This window comes from Argiope bruennichi, chromosome X1 (assembly GCF_947563725.1).
Source record: "Argiope bruennichi chromosome X1, qqArgBrue1.1, whole genome shotgun sequence".
Classification (NCBI taxonomy): domain Eukaryota; kingdom Metazoa; phylum Arthropoda; class Arachnida; order Araneae; family Araneidae; genus Argiope; species Argiope bruennichi.
The window spans coordinates 31,552,307-31,562,853 of NC_079162.1; the positions used below are offsets into that span (position 1 = coordinate 31,552,307).

The 10,547-nt window shown below is 29.2% G+C and overlaps 1 protein-coding gene across 4 annotated transcripts in view; it reads right to left on the reverse strand.

The window, feature by feature from the left end:
- The window catches only part of LOC129958564 (SID1 transmembrane family member 1-like), an 86,692-nt gene extending 76,834 nt beyond the window's left edge, over positions 1-9,858 (reverse strand). Inside the window, exons 1-2 of one of the 4 annotated variants that reach the window (XM_056071114.1) lie at positions 9,766-9,858; positions 4,988-5,546 (exon numbers count right to left, since the gene is read on the reverse strand). In XM_056071114.1, the coding sequence (XP_055927089.1) occupies positions 4,988-5,215 (228 nt within the window). In that variant the 5' untranslated portion in view covers positions 5,216-5,546; positions 9,766-9,858. Of the gene's footprint in view, positions 1-4,987; positions 5,547-9,765 lie in introns of those variants that run through there. The other 3 variants (XM_056071115.1, XM_056071117.1, XM_056071116.1) reach the window with 3 other exon arrangements.
- Positions 9,859-10,547: the final 689 nt, after the last annotated feature.

The following is a 10,547-nucleotide window of genomic DNA, read 5'->3' on the forward strand; positions in this document are numbered from 1 at the left end:
TATGATGATTTCTATACATTTTTTCGGATCGGATCAGTGCACGTTGAAAATATTTCGGGTTCAAACATATGCAGCACATTATCACATTTATCCTTATAATCTTGAACACCCATTGGATAATAATGTTTGAAACACATTTACACACACAGTTGAGAATTCGAATTCCAGTCAGATTAGGAAGTAAACAAGAAATAACCAACAATTTATAATACTTCAGGTCAGCGGAAAATCAGTTGTTTAAAAACGCTGCATGATTTCAGACAGCATGAATAACCAATCAAAATTTGCATACAGTAGCGTGTGCAAGTGTGATTTTTGACTTTATATTTTCTTTATACCCATCGATTTTATCTGAGATATATTCAGCATTCCGTCTCGTGCTCATTTATTCCGGGCTTATGAAAACCACCAGTAACTGCAAACACATGACTGACCATAATCCAACAAACTTACATCAACTCCAATTTGCATCCATCAACGGTTTAGACACCGAAATGGATCCCTAGTTCTATTCTAATCGCAATTATTTTTTTAGCAAGCGATAATGTCTCAGTTTAGCCTTTGGGTTTCCTGCTTTATATTCTTCAACAAAATATTTTCCCCTCAGTTTATTTCTAGCAATCCTATTTCAGAAACCTCGTTACTTATCGGTTAAAAACATTTTAAAAACTTGTATATCGTTTAAGAAAGAAGTAGTTTAAAGTACTATTGCCAACAATATGACAAAATCCGGTTTTAAAATTACTTAGAATAGGTGCTTTTTTTCCCCCTAGGTGATTGAAAAGTAATTCATCCACTTGAAAAGAAATATCTGGACAACAATCAGAAGTGCATCACTGATTTTTCATTCTAATTTAAGGTGATGCAAACGTAAGTGATAATTACTAATGATATAAAATAATGAAATTATCCATAAAAAAAGGAAACACTATTATAAGTTGTCAGCAAATTTCCAGTAAATAACTAGAAAAACGGCACAAAAAAAGTATAATTTTTATGCGTTCTTTTTAGGTAACTAATTGTGCTAATAAGATTTGGATTTATACTAATAGGTTAATACTATTTTTAAATAAGCTACTGTAACTGCAAATATTCTAATCGGATTATCAGAGGAGAGATTATTATGCAATGCTAAAACTTCAATTTTTACAAATTCAAATATTTTTTTCGTTTTTAAATTCCAATGATACATCTGAACTTTATTTCTTATTTCAGTTTCAGAATCTTAAAATAATATTCATGATAGTTCGTATAGTTCAATTTGTCCGTATCCGTTCATATGACGTCACGGTCATGACGAACATTAATACGCAAATCATCTGAATGCCTGATGGTATGATGTCCCATGTCCAAAATATTCATTGGATTCCAAAATTTAATTGGTCCGGCCTATTTGATGTTTATCAAGCAAACATGAATCTAGCTTGTTCTAATTGCAGCATTTCATGAGTAACTGAAAATTATACTAACATATACTAATTCAAGGATAATAAAGACAATTTTTTAAAAAAATCCTAAAAATAAATGACAATAGAAAGAAAATGAGACGCGGAAAAGCCATAATGGTGGGAAAGAATATTTCTCACGATAATTCAACCACTTATTCATAAAGCAATGAATAAAACTGATTTTTTTTAAAAATTATTTCCGTAAATTTCACCTTTTGTTTATTTAATGAATGTTTGTAAACGTAGATAATTTACGAGCTTTTATTTTCATACATATAAAAAAATAGAAAAGGAAAATTATTATGCTGACAGTCTGGACGTCATTTTATATTAGACCACAAATATATATATATTTTTATTATTATTATTATTATGATTATGATTATGATTAAAAAGTAGATTCAGGATTAAATAATGATAAAACTTTATAAACTTGTAATATTTTAGTAATATTTATGGATATTTTTTTAAAAAATAAGTAAACTTTTACGACATGCATATCCTAGGCTGTACAAATAGGATTTTTTTTTTTTTTAACTTAGAAATTATAAAGAGGATAAAACTTCAAAATCACACAACATAATTAGAAATTTAATCATCCGAACTCTCTTAATCCAGATTTCTTCCATCAATGAGCAGAATGTTCTAAAGAGATTAAACTCTTGGTTTAAAATTTTATTCGCCTAATTAGAGGACATATCATATTGGAGGAATTTATTTTTATTTCAATCCATATAAAAATTATAATTTACGTTTAAGTGCGTTACTCCAATTTTTAATATAAGCACTAGAGGCGTATTTTATAGAAATGGTAAGGTTCGTATTTTAAGATTTTTTCCTGCCTTTCCGCCCCTTGTAAAACTGAAAAGTAATCTCCTAATCCCACTAATTTACTGTGAAATTTGGAATTTATTTACTTCAAAGTTACATTGAGGTCAATACTTTTTATTTCGTATGCTATTTATACTAATTAAAAATTCTTAAATGATATTTTTCCGCCATTTTAAATTGCTACGATAGGTTATAGGCCTTTATAGTTAGTTTATAATGCATTTTTTATGGCAACTGGCATTCTACCTTCTTGGGAATGAATCCAATTCATAAAGTACCAAGAAAAAGTATTTGTCAGTTTTAAGTAAATATCAAGAGATTTTTGTATCAGTTCGTACAGTTGTTCGTATCCTTATTGGCGTGGTGTGGAAGTTTGAATGAAATTAAGATTTGAGAGCTATCCTCGTCACCTAATCACAGCTTAAAATGACGAGGTTTATCAAAAGACAGTCTTAGTTTGTTTTCAAAATAGAATACAAGATTAAATTGTTCAGAATGCAATATGTTTCGATAAAAGCTCGATTATCATTTCTGTCTTCCCGATCCAAGTGAGTTATTTTTCAAGCTGTAAAACATTTATTATTCCATATTCAAGATTATATATATATATATATATATATATATATATATATATATATATATATATATATATATATATACACACACACAATTGAACTAGAGCCTCGGAAATCGGAAAGGATAAGCGTCAGAATGATTGATAACGGAATGGGCCATAACCAACCGAAAGACTGTTGAATTACTAGAATAAGCTGATTGATAATGATTTTATTGAATATACAAAAATTTAGCAACATTAAGAATTTAACGGTTACATTTTGAAGCCACATAAGGTGTTAAGAACAAACATCGCAATTTTAAACTTCAGATAAACACATCCTTTCCAAATTCAACACCATACTAATATAATGACTTTTGACGCTTTAAAAAGGAAATAGCTTTCTAATAGTTCAATGATAAGCATCTGATCGCCTGAAACAGCCAGATTCAATATTATAAGGTTAAAATGTTAAACTTGTATGCAATCCATAATGAATATTATTGCAGCTCAGTAAACTTAAGAGAATATAACAAAATTGAATAAAAAAATATACAATTTATATCTTCTTTAAAATCCCTAATCATACGTAATAATAAAGAATGATTATCGTCATTCGCCAGATTACTAATCGTAATACATCAAAACTTCATTTCCCAAATCAATAAAAACCATGAAAATTTTAAATCCTTGGAAAAATAGTTTTGCCTTCTTCGGTTTATTCTCATGGATATAGAATCAATACTAGACATAATCAAATAAAGTTAACCAATATCTACTACTCTTAAGATTTGAAACCAAAATTAAACGAAGCTGGGATTTCCTAATGTAATAAATATTTATCAGCTAGATTTGAAAACGCTGGAAAATTGACAAATGAAATTTTCACATTTGGATGTTTTTATCGATGCGAGTAATCATTTATACATATGAAGGTGTTAGGAAGAAAACATTTCTATCGCTGCTCTTTCTTATATTGTATATTCGAATAAAGCTACTTTCTTTAAAAATCGAAGCCCTCTCCTTGTCTTAGAACCTTATTTCTTTCCCTATTATCACAAAATACCCAATAATATTCTTACAATATCTTCATGATATTCTCTGGAATTCAAAATATCGAAAAACATGATGGGAACATAAAATTTTTCACGAATAGGATTCTTTCATGCTAGCTTTAGAGTTTAATCCCTTGGGTCTACATGTTATATATATGCCCTGATTTAATAAGACTTTCTGATGGAGATAACATTAAAAATAGGAAAACAGGCAGAGACTAAGCTTATGCTATTGAGGCTTCCATCATATTTGCATCTATTAGATTAATTGAATAAAGCAATCACAATTATATTATATGAATTTTAAAAGTTCCTGATGATAAACAATTTTATTTGTTAGAAACATATACTTAATTTATACACATAATTTATAAAAGATGTAATTACAAAATATAAGAATCGTTTTCCAATTTAACTTATAGTACTTTCTAGACAACAGAAAAATATCAGCCCGCCAGATAAAGGAATTATATTAAAATATCTTATATAAAATAAAAGAGACCGGCGACCAAATGCATTTCAGTAAATTACACAAATATAGCACCAAATAGCATAGCTATTTTGACTCAAACTCAGACTTGCGATGCATCTTATAATAATAATAATCATTCTTTTAAAATGGCATGCATATTATAATTCTAATAATTCTTTTAATTTACTCTTTGAAAAGAATGGATCGGTCCCTTCGTAATTCCTTCCCAGCCACTATGTGAGCCTTTCAGCAGAGGGGGAGAAATATTATGCGAGGGAAAACACGTGCTTTTGACGATGGGATATCCATGCAGAGAAACGAGAATTCCGTCAAAATGGATTGACAAAGGACCAATTCTAAGGGGGTTCACCCCTCATTGCTACTACTTATTTTTAGAGCCCTTATTCAATTTCTAATAGATTTATAGTATATTTGAACTGCATAACACATAAACATTTAGGCATTAAAAAAATTTATATTGAACAATAAAATCCATGACTTTAAATAAAATCAATAAATTAGACAAACAGGAATCTTTATTATATGATTGCATTATAAATTAATGTAAAAGTTTATTTTTATAGCATTAACATAATTATTTGTCAAATATTAAAATATAACTTACCTGAGTGAAATTGAAGTCGTATGTAAACACAAAACATTGTGGACAAGAGGATGCTACTCTGCCTGATACAGATTCATTTAATTTTTTTGGTTGTGGTTCACAAGCACATGCTGGGTCCAGTCTATTAGGAGCTTCAATTACAGCTTTTGATACTGCTAAGTCAGAGAAAATTAAAAAAATAACTGCTAAAAAATTTAGCAGTTGTCGTAAATTAACTAAGAGAGCCATGGAAAATTTCTGCTTTACCACACCTGGATATCTACCCCTCTTTTTTAAAGATTACAGTTCGGTTTTGTAGATAAGGTGTCAATGCATTCGATAAAAGCCGCAACTTTTTTTTCTCCCTCCTATGAATGAGCAGCATTTCATTCATACCGCGTAAGCAATACACATGAAGATTGAGTTTTCATCTCGGAATGCGATTACTTTCTTCATGTGCAAACATTGATAGTCACAGTATCCTCATGTAAATATGATTCTAAAAAATACAGCATGTCATAATTTTGAATCTCGATGCATGCATGATTTTGCTGCAAATATTTTCCGTGTTGAGCTTGGGCTGGAAAAAAAAAAAGACAAAATAGATTTTAGACCCTGGCGCCATCTTTTGACGAATAAAGAGAGTATTTGTGAAGCTTTGAATTTTATTATAATCGTCAAATCGGGCTTTCAAAAAGGATTTAATGAATATGATGTCCCCGGATCCATCTTCCATAAAGCACCAATAAAGATGATCAGTAAAGATTTAAAAAAAATTAACTATGTGGGAAAATTTGGGGGAAATACTAAAAATCAGTCCTTATGTAAGAGTGGTTTGACTTCTTCAAGAGCAAAAGAGAAAAATAAATTACCAAATTACATAATGCGAATAGTGGTGAAGCGGAGAACGAAGTGCGAAAGTCCTTCTCAATATTGCTACCACTTTTAATAATAATCGCTATGAAAAATTTTAAAGATTAATTTTATCTAGAAAATGAAAATTTTATTTTATTTTATATATATATATAATTCAGAATTCCTCTTTATCATCAAATATTTTTTAATAAGAATTTCGACCGTAAGGGTATTATAATAGTAAGTAGATTATATCACAATGAATCAACTGATCATTGTGCCGATACGGCGAAAACTATATGAAGTAGCTTTTTTTTTTTTTTTTTTTTTTTTTTTTTTTTTCTTATCGATTTTGAAGGATACATGGTTTCTTTTTCCTTCGGGACCGAGGAATAAAACTTGACTCTCTCCTTTTCTATGAAAAAAAGAAACTACCTAAACTATAAAATATAGAAGATAAGTATCCGAAAGCTAATTATCTTCTATATTTTAAAGGATGTATGGCTTAAAGTATTAATAATAAAGTTCGGAGCATGACTTTTACTATTTCAAGAAAAAATTTACAAATTTTTGAAAGTGATTTGACTTATATAAAATTTTAAAAAATATATTGTAGGGATATGTGGTGATAAGGTAAACGTGGAAGCAAATTTAATGGTTTCCATGACCCTTTGGCACAACGAGTGAATAGGGCAAGTTATAGATGGTCAGTCATAGCAGAAACTGAAAAGACAAAATATGTGAGCGTGTATTGTACTTTTTCAACCCAACTATGACGAGTGTGGTCGAAATATAATATCTTATCTAAATATATATAATTATTTCCAGGAGGATTTTTCTTTTTTCGAATTTTTTTAAAGAAATCGAACTTGCCTACAATTGTATATCCGTTTTATTTCTTTGCACACGCAATTATTTTTTTATTTATATTCATTACAAGTACAGCGTTTCATTAACATGAATTTTTAAATCTGAATAAGACAGATCCTTGATCAAGTTTTAAAAATTTGAAATTAACCATTCCTATATATTATTATAATTCCCCTATTTTAGCTAAAAATATCCAACAACATTATTTCGATATCTTCACGATATTGCAAGGCATACAGAATATCGAAAATCGGCGTGAAGATACCAAGCAAAATATTGTTCTAATATGATTCTTTGCGAAATTATTAAATATGAAAATGAAAGCTCGAAAAATATCAAACGCGTTATAATCTTTCTGCGTCATTATTATTATTATTTGTTGTTGTTGTTTGTTTGTTTTTTACTTCTCAGATAATAAAATATTTTTTTAATCGGTTCCCTCGGTTTCCCTCTTGTTTCATTTCTTTTTTTACTTCTTCTTCTTCTTTTTTTTTTTTTTTTTCTTTTTTCTTTTTTCTAAAATCCTTTAATTGATTGAAAATTGTCTGAACTTTACTAAAAAAAATTTCACAAGTACGTTTTTAAAAAAAAATATTTTTCTTCCTAATTATCTAAATATATAAATCTTTCAGAAAACATTCAAACTTTAAGTACTTAAAATGAATTTTGAGTCCCTTTTTATAATGTAAATTTCAAAATATTCTAGTTACATCATTTGTATTATTTTAGTTATGGTACTTTGCCTTCTTAATATTGTTATGAAATTTCCGAATAATCGATTATTTGCGATTAAGCCGTAGGTTTTTTTTTTTTTTCTTTTCTATTTTAATTTTTGTTTAAAAATTCACATCGTTCCTATTAGCAACTAATTATTGTACGAAGCAAGTTTCAACGACAGCTGGTCATTCATTTTTTTTTTCGTGCTTTGAAAACAAACATTCTTTATTAGCATTTTATTCGTTATCAGTGTAGTTGCCCTTGACGACATTCATTCGTTTTCAGCAGATGTTTTTTGCGTACTATAAGCATCAATTTTATATCCCGCCATCTTCTGCTAATGATCTCATAAATCATATCAGAGTTAGGCATATTTGGTAAGGTAATAAATAAACGCAAATCCCATAATTTATTTAGGTTTCAAAGAGCATTTTATGTTTTATATTTAATATTTGCCAAATAAATGATTAAAAATAGTTAAATGTCATTTGTCATCTATTTCAGGGATTAATATCAAATTTCCAGATTTATTTATATTTATTATGAGATTTTTTCAAATACCCACAACCCATTGGTTAAAAGTATTTATAAGAAGAGTGTGTTAACCGTCTATGATCTTTTCTAATAGTGATATGCCAAGAAACTAGAGGCAATTCAAATGACATCACAATCCTATAACACGCATAACTGTGAATGTCATCAAACATCTAAATGCATGTTGTCTTACATTTTATTGTGATTTTTTACTCCTATAAGATGCCCATTGGATTCCAAAATTAGAACGATACCTTTGAGTGGATAATATGAGCATAAGCGAACTCCATATTACATTTAATGTAATTATGCCAAATTAGAAATTTAAAAAAATGATAAAATATATTAGAACTTTCATCACATGTTACAAATATTGAGCCATTGTCTGTAAATATTATACAGCGAGATGGTGAAGAAAATATTTGAACCTGCGACCTACTTTCTAAACTTCCACTCCACAGGGGTGTAACGACATGAGAACAAAGGAGGTGTGGGTACAGATGTCACAGGCGGCAGTTTTAAGGGATGCCATGAAAGCAAAAAAATTAGCAAGTTTATGTCACTTTTTAGAGTAAATTTTAATGAAGAAGGGAAAGAAATGCTATATTACCAGGGGGAATTTACAGTGACTAAACCACTGATGACGAATGAAGGTGGAAAATTATGTTATATATCTGCCGCTAATTACTTTCGCTAAGCCACTGCCACTCCATACGAATTTGTCTATTGTGAGATGCCGAAAATGAGTTCAATTTATATTAGTTTAGTTTTGAATAATGCATAGAAGTTAGCATATGAGTTCAAAATTTCGATTAATTCACACTTCACTATACCCAATGAATAATGTAATTACAAACTTAAAAAAAAAGACTTTAAAAACTTGAAAAGATGCTAAAACAGAAACATTTGTTTTAAAATATATGAAAAGGAAAGAAAAGACCGAATCAAGTAATGCATTATAAATTCAGGGAAACACAGATTAAGATGTATGTTTCTGTAACTAAATGTAATAAAAAAAGATTTTTAAAAAAATATAATAAAAAGAGGGATTGAAAATGAAACTATATGGGTGTCGGAAGCAAGAATATGGCTTTTATCTTTAGTTTATCGTATTTATATCGCATTTTGGTTTTACTGGTTGGTTCATAACATTCATGGAGCCACGGTTGCCTGGTGTCGGTTTCGGGTCAAAAGAGTCCCAGATATGAAGCATAACTCATAATTCAGACCATGAAACATAATAAAATAGGTCAGAGCCATACCAATTCCCACTGATAGGGCGCCAAAGTTTACAGAGACCTCGCCGGTCCAGGTATCGTCTTCGGCATCTGACAATGGCTTAGAATTATAAGGACTGTCTCAAAATAGCCCTGGTGTTGTTTTAAAACGTAACGTAAATATAACTAAACTTGTAACATTCATATTTGGAAAAATGCCATCTAAATTTATTACAGTTTCCTCAGAAAGAGAATCATTACAATGAAAAATAAGCTTAAAAAATAATATTTTTTTAATCATCAATGTTAATAATTTGAATATCTTTTTGAATTATCGTTGATTTTACCCTGCAATAATATGAATGAAAAAAAAGATGATAATAAGAGATAATATAAGGAAATATAATTAATATATTGAATGAAAATTAGAAACAAAACATGAGGCTATAAAAATTAATTAAAATTTTACGTTGTAAAAAACAACATAAAGGAACAATTCAGGTTTGACTCTATTAGAATAAATACTCTATTAGAATCAGGTCCTCTTTTAGAATAAATCATTGCGTACTAACTTCATTTTACAAAAATAAAAAAATATATACATACTCAAATAAAGAATTGAAAAAGTGCTGTTGGAAGATAAAGGCGGGTCAAGCATATTGTGTGAAAACAAATAATGCATTACCAGATAGATCGGACTCTGCAAGCTTATCAATTTAAAGATTACCGCGAAGGAAAAACCTAATAGAATTTGAAGTATCATTTCCTGTGGAATATCCGATTTCAATTTTAGTTACACGGCAGCAATTCTTTCTCTCTTCCTGAGGTTATTCCATAAAACAAATATTCAATGCATCCAAGTCTTTCCACTTCAGAACATAATCGGTCATCGGAGTGAACGCGAGGATTCACCTTTTATTTCAGCTCGCCCGCTGAATATTTAATATTCAGTTGAGTGGATCAGTATGGGAAATTATCGTCTATTTCTACTAACCTCGTCATATCGAGCACCGAGTCATATCGAGTAAAATAAACATTCTGCTATTTTGAAGTCTGAGCGCTCCACAAGGAGACCGCCGTTGACTTTATTACTAGAATAACTTAATGGTTAGTGTTCATGATTACAACGTGATATAAAAGTATAGTCACCACTCTAATAATGTTTTTTTTCTTTTTTGTTGTATAACCATATAGTGTCCTAAAAAAGTGGAACGAGTGTTTATTTCCTTAAATATTGCACCTAGATACATAGTTCCACTTACAAACTTTCACTAGAGAAAGTAGGCAATTGAATAAAAATGCTTTAGATTCTCTGGAGATTCATAATATAAAGTTTTAAAAATTTTAATTTTTATGTTGTTTTCATACCTTAAAAATGTCAAAAACTA